General features: G+C 45.3%; 1 protein-coding gene across 3 annotated transcripts in view; it reads right to left on the bottom strand.

The window, feature by feature from the left end:
• The window catches only part of NUB1 (negative regulator of ubiquitin like proteins 1), a 31,008-nt gene extending 13,810 nt beyond the window's left edge, over positions 1–17,198 (bottom strand). Inside the window, exons 1-8 of one of the 3 annotated variants that reach the window (XM_059711441.1) lie at positions 17,078–17,198; positions 13,293–13,410; positions 10,555–10,722; positions 10,140–10,198; positions 9,172–9,242; positions 5,004–5,186; positions 4,541–4,629; positions 1,503–1,609 (exon numbers count right to left, since the gene is read on the bottom strand). In XM_059711441.1, coding sequence (XP_059567424.1) covers positions 1,503–1,609; positions 4,541–4,629; positions 5,004–5,186; positions 9,172–9,242; positions 10,140–10,198; positions 10,555–10,722; positions 13,293–13,409 — 794 coding nt within the window. In that variant the 5' untranslated portion in view covers position 13,410; positions 17,078–17,198. Of the gene's footprint in view, positions 1–1,502; positions 1,610–4,540; positions 4,630–5,003; positions 5,187–9,171; positions 9,243–10,139; positions 10,199–10,554; positions 10,723–13,292; positions 13,411–16,197; positions 16,229–16,886; positions 17,018–17,077 lie in introns of those variants that run through there. The other 2 variants (XM_059711443.1, XM_059711444.1) reach the window with 2 other exon arrangements.
• Positions 17,199–19,041: the final 1,843 nt, after the last annotated feature.

Consider the following 19,041-nt stretch of genomic DNA (forward strand, 5'->3'; position numbering starts at 1 on the left):
AATTAAAAAAAAAAAAAAAGAACCAACTAGAAATTAAGCATACACTGACTGAAATAAAGAATGTTATACAGGTTCCCAAGAGCAGACCAGAGGATCGCAAGAATCAAGTCAAAGATTTGAAATACGAAGAAGCAAAAAACACCCAACTGGAAAAGCAAAATGAAAAAAGAATCCAAAAATACGAAGATAGTGTAAGGAGCCTCTGGGACAGCTTCAAGCGTACCAACATCCGAATTACAGGGGTGCCAGAAGAAGAGAGAGACCAAGATATTGAAAACCTATTTGAAGAAATAATGACAGAAAACTTCCCCTACCTGGTGAAAGAAATAGACTTACAAGTCCAGGAAGCGCAGAGAACCCCAAACAAAAGGAATCCAAAGAGGACCACACCAAGACACATCATAATTAAAATGCCAAGAGCAAAAGACAAAGAGAGAATCCTAAAAGCAGCAAGAGAAAAAAAATCAGTTACCTACAAGGGAGTACCCATATGAATGTCAGCTGATTTCTCACAGAAACTTTGCAGGCCAGAAAGGAGTGGCAAGAAATATTCAAAGTGATGAATGCCAAGAACCTACAACCAAGATTACTTTATCCAGCAAAGCTATCATTCAGAATTGAAGGCCAGATAAAGAGCTTCACAGATAAGAAAAAGCTAAAGGAGTTCATCACCACCAAACCAGGATTATATGAAATGCTGAAAGGTATCCTTTAAGAAGAGGAAGAAGAAGAAAAAGGTAAAGATACAAATTATGAACAACAAATATGCATCTATCAACAAGTGAATCTAAAAATCAAGTGAATAAATAATCTGATGAACAGTAGGAACTGGTGATTGTAACAGAATCAGGGACATAGAAAGGGAATGGACTGACTATTCTTGTGGGGGTGGGAAAGGGGTGTGGGGTGAGGGAAGAGATTGGACAATAATCGTGCACCTATGGATGAGGACAGTGGGTGGGGAGTGAGGGTGGAGGGTGGGGTGGAAACTGGGTGGAGGGGAGTTATGGTGGGAAAAAAGAGGAACCAATGTAATAATCTGAACAATAAAGATTTAATTAAAAAAAAAAAAAAGAAGAAGAATTCTAGCAACAAATGCAGAAGGAGTAGGAAGGTATCACTTTTGCATCCTCAAAGAAACACTGGATTTGGGGAATGGTCATCAACAACGAAGCCAATGGATGAAAAGCTGATGGGGATTGGAGACTGGGCCATTCAGGCTGACAACACCTTGCAGAAAACAAACATGATGACCTACACGCTTGTTGTAAAAACGTAAGTGCATATGTTTATAACACTCTTTACAGGGAAGAGAGATCAATTAGAAATATTTAAAAAAGAAATACTTTACAAATTGGCCTACACCGTAACCACTCTTTCACATTAACCGTTGCCTGGGGTGAAAACCGGAAGTCTGCGGTGTACAGAAGTTGGGAGGGTGCTGCGGATAATTTTGGGCCTCTTCCTTATACGTGGTGTTCACCAAGTACAAAGGTGCCTACCAGAAATACTTGTCGGCGTCCAGAAGACAAGGCAGGGCTATTCCGTATTCTTTTCTTTTCAGGAAAGCTCTGCCCTTCTCATGATATCCCATAGCTAACGTAAGGGCCTAGGAAAAAAATAGGATTTTTAAAAACATCACTTTAAACTATAATAAAACATTATATTAAAAGCATATTAAGTCTAAAGAAATCAAAGTTTTTTAAAAAAAGATCACACCTAATTTAAAAGCCCAAATTAAAAAATATATAATTAGCCCTAGCTGATTTGGCTCGGTGGATAGAACATCAACCTGCAGACTGAAGGGTCTCAGGTTAGATTCCGGTCAAGGGCATATGACTGGGTTGTGGGCTCGATCCCCAGTAAGGGCATGCAGGAGGCAGCCGATCAATGATTCTCTCTGATGTTTGTATCTCTCTTTCCCCCTCTCCCTTCCTCTCTGAAATCAATAAAAATATTTTTAAAAAATAAGAAAATATAATTAAAGCTTTATTTCACTTATGTAATTCAACCTTGCAAAAGTTTTCCAAAATGACCTGGATGTCATCATCTATCTATAATAATAAAAGCATAATACGCTAATTAGACAGGACATCCTTCCGGACAAAGCCAGGGCTGCGAGGGAAGCCAGTGCCGGAGGAAGGAAGGCCTACTCTTGCACGAATTTTGTGCATTGGGCCTCTAGTATATACATAAAAGGGTAAGTGACCATCTGATCGTCTGACTGCCCAGTACCTATGACACACACTGACCACCAGGGGGAGACGCTTAACGCAGGACCTGCCGAGTTCAGTGACTTGGCAGCAGCAGTTCTCGGGTGATGCACCCCAAACCAGAGGGGAGGGAGCCCAATTCCTGGCGGGGCCATGCGATTCCACCTTTGGCCATGGGTTATGTTGTTCCTGGGGCACTGTCACCCAGAATCTGGTTTACTGCACACTTGTGTTTGCATTCCACACCCTGTATGACAGCAACTCGCACTCTGGGACCCCTCGGGGGATGTTGGAGAGCCGGTTTCAGCCAGATCCCCGCAGGCCAGATCGAGGGACCCCACTCACTCTGCAGATGCCCTTCGAGCAACAGTGTCACCCATGAATTCTAATTAATTTCCTTTCAATGTGCACGTCATTTGTGCACCGGGCCACTAGTTTAATATAAGAGAGCATTGGACAAATAGTTCCAACATTTAAAAAACAACAGCCCAGCCAGTGTGGCACAGTGCCTGAGCATCAACCTATGAACCAGGAGGTCACAGTTTGAATCCAGTCAGAACACATGCCCGGATTGCAAGCTGGATCCCCTTTGTGGGGTGTGCAGGAGGCAGTCGATCAATGATTCTCTCTCATCATTGATGTTTCTATCTCTCTAGACCTCTCCCTTCATTGCTGAAATCAATAACATTTTTTTAAAATTAAAAAAATAAAGCAAACACCAATACATTGGCAGCTACAAAGTTCTCTTATTAAAACTTAACTTTAATCCTCAATAATTTTAACATAGTACAGGGGGCCTTGACTTACGAGTTTAATTCGTTCCGTACGGAGCTTGTAACTCAAATCAAAAAGTGAACAAGTGGGACACGTGATGCTGGGCTGATGTTGTGTTGTTCACTGTGACGTTTGCTGCGCCAACTAGCGGTGGGGTATCTGAAGCTGGCTCGTAACCCGAATTTTAGCTCGCAACTCAAAGCAAAAAATCGGCCGAGAGATGGCTCGTATCTCGAAAAACTCGTTAGTCGGGACACTTGTAAGTCAAGGCCCCACTGTAATTCATATAGTGAAACCTCCTCAAGACTGTCCTTTAAAGATAGAAAAGTTAAAATTACCTAGACCAAGTCACTAGTTTTTTGCTGTAAGAAGTTACTGGACTCCAGCTTAGAGACCGAGCTCAGGGTCCAGGTTGTACAGTGCTGCTACGTAGAGAACCCCTTGGATGTGTTCAAAGGTAAAACCACCCTCCTACCTATTCCAAATTCTAGAACAGCGACTGGGGGAGTGGAAAGACAAGGGAGACACAGTAGAATCACCTGTCATTCTTTCCCCAAACTACAGTTTCCCCAGCCTCGCACTCTAATCCATCCCTTAGGGGACTTGGCCCTCTAGCAAAATCAACCCCACCGAACCCCCAATACTGAAGGCAGGGCATCGCACCACTTGGGAATGCTACAGGACAGTGAGGTCGCTGTTTTGTACCTCTGCCTTGGAAATCACAGAATGAATATGCTTTGTGCATTGTATGGTTATATCCTGTTTATAAGCTGGAGACAGAAAACTGCTTCTGATCCTTTGTAACATTCCAAGATAAAATGACTAGAAAACCAGCTCTGTTCTGACAGCAAATCCAAGAACAAGCTGTAAGTGCCCTGGCCAGTATGGCTCAGTTGTTAGAATGTCGGCCCAGGCACTGGAGGGTTGCGGGTTTGATTCCTGGCCTGGCTGGTATGGCTCAATGGTTGAGTATCAACCTATGAACCAGGAGATCAGGGTTTGATTCCCAGTCAGGACACATGCCCGGGTTTGAGGCAGAATCCTCAGTAGGGGGCATGCATGAGGCAGTCAATCAATGATTCCCTCTCATTACTGATGTTTCTCTCTTTCCTTCTCCCCAATTCTATGAAATCAATACAAATATGTAATAACAACAAAAAAAGGACCTATACCTGGGTTGCAGGTCTGATCCCCACCCCATGGTCAGATGTGTGTGGGAGTCAACAGATCAATGTCTCTGTCATATCAATGTTTCTCTCTTTCTCTCCCCTCTGTCTCCTCCACTCCCCTAAAAAAAATAATATATATATATATATTTATTTATTTATTTATTTTATTTCAGAAAGGAAGGGAGAGAGCAATAGAAACATCAATGATGAGACAGAATCATTGATCTGATGCCTTCTGTATGTCCCCCTACTGGGGATCGAGCCCACAACCCCGGCATGTGCCCTTGAACAGAATCAAACCCGGGACCCTTCAGTCCGCAGGCCTAACCAAAGCTCTATCCAGAGCCAAATTAGCTAGGGCTGTAAATTTCTTACAGTACTTACTTTTCTTTCTGATGGAGGAATTTTAATTGATCTGCCTGTCTGGTTAGCTATCTCTAAGTATGGTGTGGTTTCTGGATCCACCATCTCACCTGCAAGAAGGCCAAAGGGAACTTTATGAATTCAATGTTAAAAAGCAATGACGGTTATACATACTTAAAATGTTAAAACTATTGGGAAGAAAACCAATGAGAGCACTGGCCGGTGTGGCTTAGTTGATTGGGCATCATCCCGTGCACTGAATTGACGTTTTTATCTCTCTCACCCCCTCTGGAATCAATAAAAATACATTTAAAATGAATAAATAAATAAATAAATAAATAAATAAATAAATAAATAAATAAATAAATAAATAAAATAAAAATATTAAGAAGAAAAGCCACGAGAACTGTAATGTCCCCACATGGTAGGATTGGCTGCTACCTTGAAGTACTCAGTGAGGTGAAAAGCCCAAAGCCCCGTGTACCTCTCTCTGCCAGTATCTCTAGTCCTCTCTTTGTCCTCTGAATTCTCTTTTCTTTGAGTTCGGCTTCATTTTGCTCTTCTTCTTCGACCTGGAAGTTCTTCCTTGCGTCCTCTTCAGACTGCTTTAGTTCCAGCACCATGGCTTTCACGTTGTGTGTCACTCCCTGTTCGTCAAGTGCTTTCCCTGTGAAAATGAGAAATGCACGCTGTAAAAAGCCCTTCCACGTAGCAGGCCACTCTCTCCATGCTCACCGGGATTCTTAACCCTGCCTTAGCACTTGCAAACTGCCAGGTTACATGGCGAGGACACGTTTAACTTTGGTTGTGTAACTCTATGACCATTAACCAGTGGGTAAAATCAGCCAGTGAAAACAGAGCTGACTAACTCATTCTTTCCAATCTGCTTTATTTTCATCATTAGATCAGACTGAAGCAATACATATTTGAGACTATCACTGGGAGAGCACTACACTAGACAACAGAACAAGAAAACGAGAAAATGTAATACGCAAATTTTCCTACCCCCTGGTTCGAGAAGTAACCCACCCAACTCAGAGCAGTGAAAGAGCAGCCACGGTGTGGTAGTGCACTGGGAGAAGTCATTTACTGTCGAGGTTAAGAGCAAAGCCCCTGGGTTCTATCACTTCTAACTTGGAGGCCCTGAGTAAGCTACTTATCTTCCAGGACCCAGTTTTCTAATATATAAGCTGGCTCTATGAAAAAAATTAATCAATGCCCAGCCAGCATGGCTCAGTGGTTGAACATCAACCTATGATCCAGGAGATCAGTTTGATTCTCGATCAGGGCACATGCCTGGGTTGCAGGCTCGATCCCCAGTGTGAGGCATGTAGGAGGTGGCTGATCAATGATTCTCTCTCATCATTGACGTTTCTATCTTTCTCCCTTCTCCCTTCCTCTCTGAAATCAATAAAAAATATAATCAAATATATAAACCTAACAAAAATTAAGTCAAAGATACAAATAAACCACCACCAAAATGAAAAAGGGTAAACACAAATGCAAACAGATTTTAAAATAAAAATTAGGAACTACAAATATAAAAATCTGAACACAGTTCTGGAAAATGCTATTTGGATATAATATATATACACATACATATATGTGTGTGTGTATATATATATGTATATACATGTTTAAATATAATTTTACTTTATTTTTTAAAATATATTTTATTGATTTTTTACAGAGAGGAAGGGAGAGAGATAGTTAGAAACATTGATGAGTGAGAAACATCTATCAGCTGCCCCCTGCACACCTCCTACTGGGGATGTGCCCACAACCAAGGTACATGCCCTTGACCGGAATTGAACCTGGGACCCTTCAGTCCGCAGGCTGACGCTCTATCCATCGAGCCAAACCGGCTAGGGCTAAATATATTTTTATTGATTTGAGAGGGGAAGGGAGAGAGAGAAATAGAAACATCGATAAGAGAGAATCATTGATCGGCTGCCTCCTGCATGCCCCCCACTAGTGGTCGAGCCTGCAACCCAGGCATGTGCCCTTGACCGCAATCAAACCTGGGACCTTTTAGTCTGCAGGCTGACACTCTATCCACTAAGCCAAACCAGCTAGGGCTATCTATATATATAAAAGCCCAGTGGCTGGAACGGTGGAACAACCGGAACGACCAGTGGCTATGACATTCACTGTGACAACCAACCAGCATGATCCGGGCCCTGATTGGCCCCAGCCCCCAATCAGCTCCCTACACCCCGATCGCAGGCGGGCAAAATGCCCGCCCCCCGCTGGCCATCAGGGCAGGCCAGCCGACACCAACCATGCACGAATTCGTGCACTGGGCCCCTAGTCCATATATATAAAAGCCTAAGCGACCAGACGGCCAGACAGTAGCTATGACATGCACTGACCATCAGGGGGTAGATGCTCAACACAGGAGCTGCCCCTTGGTGGTCAGTGCAGTCCCACAGTGGGCGCACTGCTCAGCTGACAGACGGGTGCCAGACACTGGGCTCATGGCTGGCGAGCGCAGCTACAGCGGCACAAGCCTCTCCCACGGACACTCCTCATGCACCCAAGCCACAGTGGTGGCAGGCGAAGCAGGGCCGGGATGAGCGGGAGCGGCACGTCACCCAGCCCAGGCTCGGGCTCCTCCCTGGCTACCTGCCGCTAGTGCAGACTGATGCAGACAGCGGGCTGGAGCCCGACGAGCTGGCGGGTAAGGGCGGGCTGCAATGGCATGGAGGTCCACTGATCCCTGCAGGCCAGGCCGAGGGACCCCACTGGTGCATGAATCCGTGCACTGGGCCTCCAGTATATATATTATTTTAAAAAAACTTGACATAAAGATCTACTGATGGCCAAGTCACACTGGTAAGGAACCAAGAGGGGACTTGTTTTACTAGATTTTAAACCTATAATAAAACCACAGTAGGGAGATTAAAAATGGTGGCAGAGTAATTGGAAGCTACACTGACATGCTTCCAAGACCAAACTGGAATTACAACTAAAATATAGGAAAACCATCCTGAATAACCAACTAAAGACTAGCTGGAGAGAACCCTGATAACCAAGTATGGAAAGTGGGGACCTCATAGAGACTGGTAGGAAGGGTGGAGGTGCAAAAGGGCTGGCCGGCCTTCCATAGTCAACAGGAGGAAAGCGCAGCTGTGAGAGGTTCCTACTGAGAACTCGGGTCTAAACCCCAAGCTGGGCTCCTCAGCCCAGAGCACCAGAACTGAGAAAGGTGCCCACATAACATCTGGCTGTGAAAAGCAACAGGGTTGCTGTCTGCCAAGGAGAGATGGCTGGAAATGCAGGCACCCTCTTAAAGGGCCAGCACACAAAATTTCATGTGCAGCCACTCACCTAGGGCTCCAGCAGAGGGAAAGCAGACTGGACTGGAACTGTGTGAGCAGAAATAAGGTTTGGGTGGCTCTGGGGCTAGAACTCGAAAGGCAAACACCCTGGTTTACTATGCTGAGTCACTCCCTCATGCTACAGAGAACATCTTTCTCTGGTGCCCATTAAAACAGCAGTCGCCAACCTTTCGGACCTCATGGACCACCAGTGATCCGTGGACCACCGGCTGGTGACCGCTGCATTAAAAGACTAAGAATAACAATCAGCCTGAAGGCAGAAGAAATTGCCCCACCCTATGGTCTATAGCCTGAGGTTAATCAAGACTGAATACAATCAGATTACAGGCAGAGGCAGGTCTCTGGAGACTTTGAGTCTTTGCCTGATCTACGTCAGGGCCCAGGGCTAGGAAAAGCAGACCCTTGTACAAATCTTGGTCCTTTCCAAAGGTACCCAGCCCCAGCGGAGGGAGCCACAAGCTGTGGTTTGCTGATAGCTCCAAAAAGGGAATTCAGCGTCTGACACTGTCATGCACTAGAGACTGGGAGACACAGCATCTCTACCTAATATATAGATACAAACCCAAACAGGCAGCCAAAATGGGGAGACAAAAACCAAGACCAAAAATGAAAGAACAAGAGAATTCTTCAGAAGAAGAGATAAATAAAATGGAAATAAGAAATTTATCAGACATAGAGTTCAGAATAATGGAAGAAAACTTCTCTACTCTGGTGACGGAAAAGTCACACAAGTCCCGGAGGCACAGAGAATCCCAAGCAAGAACTTAAAAAGGCCCACACCCAGACACATCATAATTAAAATGCAAAAAATTAAAGACAAAAAAAGAATCTTAAAGGCAGCAAGAGAAAAGCAATTTGTTGCCTACAAAGGAGCTACCATAAGGCTGTCAGCTGATTTTTCATCAGAAACTTTACAGGCCAGAAGGGAATGGTATAAAATATTCAAGGTAATGAAAAGCAATGATCTGAAACCAGTATTACTATATCCAGCAAGGCTATTATTCAAAATAGATGATGAAATAAAGAGCTTCCCAGACAAAAAAAATTAAGGCTAAATGAGTTCATCACCACCAAGCAAGCATTACAATAGTGAATGTCTTTCTTCCCCACTAGCACATAGCAGACAATGAATACTGGAAAAGCTGTTTGCTGCTTTACTTTTTTTAGTAAACTCTAAAATAATTGGTTTTGGATTAAATATGCAATAAAACCACTAGACATTTGTGAATAGGGGAAGAGAAAAAAAGATGCAAAGCCATTATTTCTACATTAACTTTATTTTTAAATTCTGCATATTTTGTCATAACATACCTAGTTGAAGTTGCTTCTTATTTATGACAATTTTGATATAATTTTCTTGAAATCCAAAGGTTTCAGCTATTCTGTAAAATAAACCAGTGAAAACTGTAATCAAATTTGTTATTTTCCCTTAAATAGTTTAACCATGATTAGCTATCTTATACATTTTACTCAGAAACACCCAGTACTTCAATTTACTGACTCATAAACATCACTTCATGATATGCAAGAGACAATGTCCTTTTTAAAACTAGCTATTTACTTGTTTCCTCATGAAGTGGAGACACTGGTGCAGGATAGCCATTTAAACAGCAGGGCCCTAGCTGCCCATCAGGAGAAGATCCATTCTCTGTACCTTCTGCAGCCCCCTGGAGGAGCCCATAATAAGGAGCTGTTCCACACAATCCTGAATCCATCCCTAACAGCCCTGATGCAGACCAAAGAAGAAAATGAGAAAAATCAGCTTCAGAAATATGGGCTGGCTAGCCCTGGAGACACTCACCAGTGAGTGAAACAACTGACCAGGTCTCCAAAGTTAGAATTTCACTAGTAGGTGACAGGCAGGTATTTTTTTCTTTCTACAGATGGGCCAACAGTCTGAAACACTTTGCTGAATGGCTCAGCAAGTTATCAGGGTACTAAGGAACAAAATTCAAAGCTAAGGACCTGGTGACCCCCAGCTGTCTCCTATTTATATTAGTCATTCATTAGTCACACATGCATCAAGTGCTTGTTAGATGGTGGACCTGGAGTTCCCACCTGATCTCGAGTTTTACCAGGAAATGAAGAGTGGTGCGAGTCGAGTTCTCATTTGTCCTTCACTACCAGTGTGAGCCTGTAAGTCCTGCAGCCTCAAAGCTCAATTTCCCTTCCATAAAGTGAGGAGACTAACACCTGCCCTCTCTCTCTTCCAGGCTGGCCACCAGATTCAAATGCCCCAACTTAAAAGGTTTGGGGGCACCAGGCACACGAATACTTACTTAGATCTCAATTCTCTGCCAGTGATGTGCAATCGAGTTTCTAAGAGGTTCTTCCTATCCTATTTAAAAATCAGACAAATAAAATAACTTTGGATTATAGCTTTCTTTATTGTTATTATTATTTTTAGGGAGAGAGGAAGGGAGATAGATATAAATATATATATATATAGAGAGAGAAACATCAATCAGTTCCCCCCTGCACACCCTCTACTGGGAATCAAGCCCACAACCCAGGCATGTGCCCTGACCGGGAATGGAACTGGCAACCTTTTGGTGCACAGGACAACACCCAACCAACTGAGCCACCGGCCAGGGCTGGATTATAGCTTTTTAAAAAATATATCATAATTTATTTGATCACCTCACTAAGTTAACTAGGCATTACTACCTACATAAACTTGAGAAAATTACTCACTTTTCTTAGTCGTGGAGGTAAAAATACCTCAATTGTAGCAATTCCTGTTGTCTTATAATTTTCATTTCCTGTGCCACGCTCAATTGCTTTGCAACGTATTTCTTCTATTATCTTCTCTACTTCATTTTCACAACATTCTAGCTTGTCAGAGTACTTCTTAGCAAGGTCCTAAGAAAAACCAGAAAACAGTTCAGTGTAGTACCAACCCAAATAAGATGGAGGTCAAACTACAGACTAGCACATGGATGACTCAGGCTGCAGAAGGTACAGAGAATGGATCTTCTCCTGATGGGCAGCTAGGGCCCTGCTGTTTAAATGGCTATCCTGCAAAAATCTCTGATGAGTGGCAGTCACATTATAGTGAAATGCAGGCTGGCCTGAGATCTTTTTTCCCCCCTCACCCACAGAGTGAGGATATTTTTCCACTGATTTTTAGAGAAAGTGGGAGGGAGGGGGGAACAGGGGAGAGAGAGAAGAGAGAGAGAGAGAGAGAAACATCTATTGGATGTCTCCGCTTGCACCCTGAGCAGGGCTGGGGATTGAACCTGCAACCGAGATACACACCCTTGACCAGGAATCGAATCCTTGACCCGTCAATCCTCTGGCTGACACTCTAACCACTGAGCAAATTGGCCAGGCCTGATATCTTGCAAGGTATAGAAACAAATAAAGGATAGGAAAACAGACTCAAGAGAAAAAATGAAAATAACTGAGATTATTCTAGGGAAAAAAGACAAGTGAACTATAACTTATGCGACTGTAATATATAAAAATTATTTTAAGACATGCCCTGGCTAGGTAGCTCAGTTGGTTAGAGCGTCGTCCTAGATATGCCAAGGTTTCGGGTTTAATTCTCAGTCAGGGCACATACAAGCAGCAATCAATAAATCCATTAAATAAGTGGGACAATAAATCAATGTTTCTCTCTCTCCCTTCCTCTCTCTCTAAAATCAATCAACAAATAACATTTTTTAAAAAGAAAGAGTGAACTAATCAACTCCACTGGAGGGGGAAAACACAAAACAGAGAAAACACTCTAAGTTTTCTAACTTGTGAGAACAAGTCAGGGTAAACATAAATAACTTTCTTAACAGAAAATTCAAGAAAATTCTGAATCACTGATACTGCTTGTAAAATAATAATTTGCTAGACTTATTCAATAGAACTCAAGAAAGTGCTCCACTTCCTATTATGGTTTATTTTAAAGGACACAAATGAACATCTAGCTAGAGAGGGAAACAGGTGGAGTCTGAAAGGGTCTGGGGTTCACCACATGGATATGTTTGCCAATCTGGAAGCTCCCCCAAACCCACCACTTAAGGGGTTTTATGGAGGTTCCATTATGTGGGCAGGACTGATTAAACCATTGGGCATGGGTGATTAGCTGGCTCTCCAGCCCTCTCCTCTCCCCCCTTCCCAGAGGCTGGAGGGGGGGGGCTGAGTCCCAAGCCTCTAATCAGTTTGGACTTTTGGTGACCAGCCCCATCCTGAAGCTGTTGCCAAGAGCTGCCCAATTAGAACAAAAGATACTCCTATCGCCCAGGGTTTTAGAAGTTCTGTGCCAGGAACCAAATAGCTTTCTTATCACGCCACACCTAACTTCTGAGCCAAGAGATAATAATAAGTAAATTCAGAAAAGTCAGAAGGTGGTTGCAAAAAGTAAAAAGTGAGGCCTGTCAGGGACAGGAGATAGGAAAACTCTTAAGACCTTGATACAGTTGTCACCTTCCAAGTGCATCACTGTGTCACAACACAGGACAATCTGGCACCCTCATGACAATCCTTCATCCCTGATAAATGTTATATCATTTATCTCAAGATACTCAGACTGAGAAAGCAGAAAAGTGTATGCTAGGATATTCCAATAGATTTCTATTTAAAAAAATTAATGTTTTTCTCTGCTCAAAAAAGCAGAAAATTTTCAATTTCTAGAAATTTCACTTATGTCGAATAAGGCCATTTCTGATGCCATGAAAAACTGAGGCATAACTACTGGGAAAATATGGTAGTTTGGGAAAATGAACAGAGCCACAGGAGAGGGAGCAATTGTTTCCTAGCAGACCATGTTAACAAAGGGGGCTGAGCCCCACCCAGGACACTCACCCTGCACAGGTAACACTCACTCACTCACTCACTGGCACTGGTACTGCCACACTAGCAGGTCAAAGGTAGTCTCCAGATTAGTAAGTTTATTTTTTTATTTTAAAATATATTTTATTGATTTTTTACAGAGAGGAGAGGTGAGGGATAGAGAGTCAGAAACATCGATGAAAGAGGAACATTGATCAGCTGCCTCCTGCACACTCCCCACTGGGTATGTGCCCACAACCAAGGTACATGCCCTTGACTGGAATCGAACCTGGGACCCTTGAGTCCACAGGCTGATACTCTATCCACTGAGCCAAACCGATTAGGGCCAGATTCGTAACTTTAGATAGTGCCGTGAAGATATTAAAGAGAGTATATGGCCTGGCTACTGTGGCTCAGAGGTTGAGCATCGACCTATGATCCAAGAGGGCACAAGCCCAGGTAGCAGGCTCGATCCCTAGGAGGGCGCAAGCAGGAGGCAGCCAACCAATGATTCTCTCTCTTCATTGATGTTTCTATCTCTCCCTCTCCCTTCCTCTCTGAAATCAATAAAAATATATTTAAAAATGAGCCGAAACTGGTTTGGACATTCTTATGTCGACACCAAGGAGACTTGTAACACTGCTAATTATGTCTTAAAAGATAAATACCTTCAATGCCAAACCAACTTCTTTGTTTTCATCTGTATATGGAGGTTTCCAAAGTTGAATTCTGTCTTCCCTTAAAAACTGGGTCAATTTTGCTTGGAGATACTTCTTTTGCGCCATCCTTGAAAGCAAAACAGTGTAGCAATGATACCCCCACACATCTCAAGGTGCTTTATAACTACCTACATGCTGATGTGTTTTGTAGCATAAGCAGTGCTCCTACACTCTTTCCACTCCAGTTTAATCTAAATTACTTGTAGGTTAGATTTTAACTAGCTCCAGACTGCTCTAAAATATACATATTTATATGTATTGGGATATATATTTCTTATACAGTCAATTATACATTACATTAAATATGTATTTCAAAGTTGCTAATATGTAGCAAGGTCTATTGCACCTTTTTATTTGTTAACCTATTATTCTCTAAGCTATGTAAAAAGATAAAACAAGACAAAGATGAATCCCTAAAGTAGTGAACTTTTCTAAGAAACTCAACACGGAGCTTATAAAGTCTCTTGTATTTTGGCTAGTTTAACATGAAACAAATACTCTGATAGATAAGCATAAAGAAAAACTTTATGTGGACTATCAATAATACATATTCTTTGTATCTGAATTTTTAAAATTCAGCACTTACAATACAGGAAAAGTACTGCATGATCCTCTGTGACAACAGCACAACAGCAGACCTACATATTTAACACCAACTGCTTGAACCAACATTTTACAGCTGAGAAAACCCAGGCCCCGGGTTTGTAAAAAAACGACCCAGCTAAGGTCACATAATTAGCCAGCACCATCACTAGCTCTGGGACTTCTGCCTACAACATGGGACTCTGCATTCTGTCTCGAGTCTCTTGCTGCTTCTCTGTCCTATGTACGTAACTGCCCTCTCCCAAAGAAGCACCTGCCAGCAACGGAGCTGGCTACTCGAACCTCAGTCGCCGAGCAGTCAAAGGGTTCGGTGAGGCTGCCAGGGTCAGGGAATAGCTGGAAGGGAAAGTGCAGCCAAATCAGACAAGCAGTAAAAAGAAGTAGAAAGTTATTAGGTCCTGCCCTGGCTGAGTAGCTCAGTTGGTTAGAGCGTTGTCCCCATACGCCAACGTTGTGGATTCTCTGGTCAAAAGCAACCAATGAATGCTTAAATAAGTGGAACAACAAATCAATGTTTCTCTCTCCCTTCCTCTGTCTCTCTCAAATCAATCAAAAAAATTTTTTTAAAGAAAGTTATTAGGGCCCTAGCCTGTTTGGGTCAGTGGATAGAGCGTCAGGCCACAGACCGAAGGGTCCCGGGTTCAATTCTGGTCAAGGACACGTATCTTGGTTGCAGGCTCAATCCCCAGCCCCGGTTGCCATGCATGTGGGAGGCAACCAATGGATGTGTCTCTCTGACATTGATGTTTCTCTCCCCCTCCCTTCCACTCTCTCTAAAAATCAATGGAAAAATATCCTCAGGTGAGGGTTAACAAACAAAACAAAACAAAAAAGAAAGTTCTTAGGTACTGAGAATGAAGATAAGTTCTAGAGAGCAAAAAAAAATAGGAGTTAGCCCTAGTCAGTATGCTCAGTGGTTAGAGTGTCGACCCTCAGACCAAAGGGTTTCGGGTTTGATTCCTGCTCAATGGCACATACCTCAGTTGCAGGTTTGATCCCTGGCCTGGTTGAGGTATGTGTGGGAGGCAACCAATTGTTTCTCTCTCTCTCTCTCTTCCACCCTCTCTAAAAATCAATGGAAACAATATCCTCGGGTAAGGATAAAAAAAGAAAAACAGGAAGTAATGTAACCTAGATAAGTAACTTTTCTATTCAGGACCTGTATTCCATACTCCCCAAAACCCAATTCACCTGATTTTTTTTTTTAAAGAACAGTTTATTGATTTTTAGAGAGAGGGGAGAAGAGAGAAACATCCATGTGAGAGTGAGACATCAACCGGCTGCCTCCTACACTCCCCCTACTGGAAATCCAGCCTGCAACCAGACATGTGCCTTAACCAGGAATGGAACCAGCAACTTCTCAATGCAATGGATGATGCTCAAAAAAATCAACCCTGGCCAATGTGGCTCTGGTTTTTAAAATTTAATCCTCACCCGAGGATTTGTTTTACTAATTTTAGAGTGGAAGGGAAGGAGTGCGGGAGAGGAGAAGAGAGAGAAACATCGGCTGCCTCGCCCACTCACCCTGACTGGGGATGAAACCTGAAAGCCAGGTGTATGCCCTGACAGCAATCGACCCACCACCTTTTGGGGTACCACATGATGCTCCAGGTAACTGAGCCACACCAGCCAGAGGCCCAATTCACCCGATTTTTAAAATCAAGTGTGATAACTTCGGTGTATCCCATAAACAAGGATTTTAAAAGAAACTCCAAATCTATTCTATTTTATATCAGTTTGGAGGAGAGAAAGAGGGTCACCAGGACAGGGAGGAGGAAGGAACAAACACATCTGAAGGGGGTGGGGTGCGTTTGTCCAGGTGATCTAGAGAGAATCTTAGGGCAGTGATGGCGAACCTATGACACGCGTGTCAGAGGTGACACGCGAACTCATTTTTTGGTTGATTTTTCTTTGTTAAATGGCATTTAAATATATAAAATATCAAAAACATAAGTCTTTGTTTTACTATGGTTGCAAATATCAAAAAATCTCTATATGTCACAAGGCACCAGAATTAAGTTAGGGTTTTTCAAAATGCCGACACGCCGAGCTCAAAAGGTTCGCCATCACTGTCTAGGCCTTGCAGCACCAACTGCTTCTCACACAGCAAAAGCACAGAGAAGGGCGACGTGTATTCGCTTTGCAAACAAATAACATGACCACTACACAAAAACCAGTTCCCGGCTCACAACATTTCAGAAATTCTGAATAAAATATTTGGAAGGTTGAATGTACAGCTCTCTGCCATCACCTGACCAAAGGGTCTCAGACACCCAGTGGGCGCCCCGCACGCCACCCACCAGCAAATCAACAGAGTCTGCACCGCCCCACTCATGTTTTGAGGAAGATGAAACCATAATGTGAAACCGACAAAACTTCAGTTACAGACAACAGAAAAGCGAGGATACAGACTTCAAGTCCAACCCAAAGGAAAAAAGGTTTAAAACACCCGTTTTCCACCTGAACTGGAGAACGGGAAGTACCGTGGGTGCCACACCCTGCCCCACATTACAGCCCCCAAGGCAGAAATCCATTCGCTGCTCCGAACCGAAAGTGAAACGTTACCAACCTCCGTAAGTTTTCACTTTCGCTTTTACAATAGACTGATCTACGCAACCTGTACCCAGTGCTCCTCAAATATATTTATACGTAAAATTAAAAGTTCCTGTATTTAAAAATAAGAGTAAGGGAAGTGGGAAATACTGGATCAGACCGTCAAGGCTGGAGAAGAGCACCCGCGTTCTCCCACTAAATAGCAGAGAAAATCTGGCTCTGATTGCACATGAACCGCAATGGCATCTGCGGACACCGGCGCCCGGATCCGCGCTCGCCGGCTCAGGAGGTTCGCATCTATGTGCTCACACTTCCCTCTCCCTCCCACGCGGCCTCGGTCCTTCAGAAATACCCCGCCATCCTCGCCCAGCCCAGCGCAGCGCAAACCTCGGGCCCCGCGAACCGCGGGAGCGTCCAGACCCCCAGCCGCCGCCCCGGTCCCGGCCTGGCCTCGACGCAGGACGCCCAGCGCCCGCCGCGGGCGGGGAGGCGTCGGGGTCGCGCCGGAGACGAGGGGCACCGGGCGGCGGCGCGGAGACCCCGGCACAGGGCTGGAGGCTCGGCCGCTGTCTCCTCACCTGCGACACCGCTGCGCCACCAGGACCCGCGGAGTGCCCGGATGCGGCGGCGGCCGCCGTTGGTTTTCATTCCGGGTGAGCCCGGCCACGCCCCCCCACCGCTGCCGCCGCTGCTGCCCGTCCCGCCCCGCCCCGCCCTCTCGTGGCCAGAAAGAAGGGTTGTGGGCGGGGCTAGACGGGGCGGGCCTTAGGCAGGGAGAAAGCGGACTGGCGAGTAGGCTGTGGGGGCGTGGCCAGAGCAAAGATGGGGCGGGGCCTGGCCGTGGTGGGGGCGTGGCCGGAGCAAAGATGGGGCGGGATCTGACTGTGGTGCGGGGCAGGGCCGGAGCTTGAACCTGGCCGAGAGCGAGGCAGTGGAAACCCGGGACCGCGCCGCTGGGAACCGAGTGGGAACCGTGGGCCCGACCCAGTTTGTCCGACTTCAGAGGAATTGAGTCTGGCTTCATTTTTCCAAAAGCCTTGAAAGAGGCCAGAGTGCCTTGCAGGAGGACCCGGAGGGAGGTCTGGGCCTCCTGCAGCCGGGTGCCGCCCCCTCGCCGGTCCTAGGCCTCCGGTGTCCTCCCGCCCTCCATCCCCGCCCCTCCCCCCCCATCCAGCACCCCGCTAACCTCGTGTGCGGGTGAAGTTTCTCTGCCGCCGCAGGCCCCGCTAACCTCGTGTGCGCCACGCTCTCTTAGACCAGTTCAATGTCGTAGATCCGCCAACCTCCAGAGCGCCAGCTGCGGTAAATACAAGTCAGCCTGTGGCCTGGGCTGTGTCCGTGCGTCCAGGTGAGGGAACCTGACGTTCGCGGAACAGCTACGGGCGGCTGGAGAAATGTCCTGAGAACCGGGCAGAGCTCCGGTGGGTGAGCACAGGCTCTGGCAGAGCTGCGGTGGAAGACAGGAGTCCAGCCCCGGTCGCAGAGAGCTGGCTGGTTGAAGCACTGGCCCCTCCTTTCCAGCCCGAAGCCCGTCCTCGGACCCGCTCGAGCACCGCCCTGGTGCGGCTGGAAGCGCAGGTGCTGCGTGCGGGCAGCGGGTCCCTGGGGAGCCACCAAGCGCTCGGCCTCAGCGGCAATAGCTGTGACACTGCCCACCGGGCACGGTGGGTAAAACCTTGGGCTAGGGTCTGCCGCTGTCACTACACCAGGACAACTCCCAGGATTGGCCCCAGCAGTACATTTCCAAAAACGGCTGTATTGGGTCTAGAATAACACCAGGGAGCCCTGCCGAAAACGGTCCCGAAGGAGCTTTGTGTAGCCTCTGACACTGGCCAGAAGAGTGCACCCCTCCTGGTGCCCTTCCACTCTCTGGGAGGAAGCCGTGGGTGGGATGTGCGCCTACATCCATTTAAAGGAAGAGTGTGTTCCCGCAGGCGCCATGTGTGCCAGTGTCCCTGCCCATCACAGAGGGGACTGCTCGTGATGCAGAGCAATTTCAGTTCCCCTTTCCTTATCTTTCAGGCACGTCCACCGACGCAGCAGAGCCTGCAAAGCTGGCAGATTTCTGTCTTTCCAAATAAAACTTTTCTGTCTCAGCCTCCTGTGGGTACACAATCACTCACATAATCTTTGAGATTAAAGTGCTTTACCTTGGGCCAAATGAACTTCTTAGTCAAGGCAACAGACAAATGGCAAAATGGGGGAAATATTGTCAGCTCACATCAAAAGGCAAATCTCTTTGGTATGTAAAGAGCTCTTCAATTCAATAAGTAAGGGACCAAAATGGAAAACTGGGCAAAAGTTAGGAATTAGAAATGGTTTATAAATATGTGAAAAATTACTTAACCCCACTCCTAATGAGATAAATATAAATTAAAACTACACCAAGATGTCACTTTTTACCTATCAGACGGGGGAAATGGTAACATGCTATGATGGCAGGGCTGTGTGGACACAGGTGCCCTCATACAGTACTTGTGGAGGTTAAATTGATAGAACGCTAGAAGGGAAATCTGGCAGGATGTATCAGAGTCAAAATGCA

This window comes from Myotis daubentonii, chromosome 10 (genome assembly GCF_963259705.1).
Source record: "Myotis daubentonii chromosome 10, mMyoDau2.1, whole genome shotgun sequence".
Lineage (NCBI taxonomy): Eukaryota > Metazoa > Chordata > Mammalia > Chiroptera > Vespertilionidae > Myotis > Myotis daubentonii.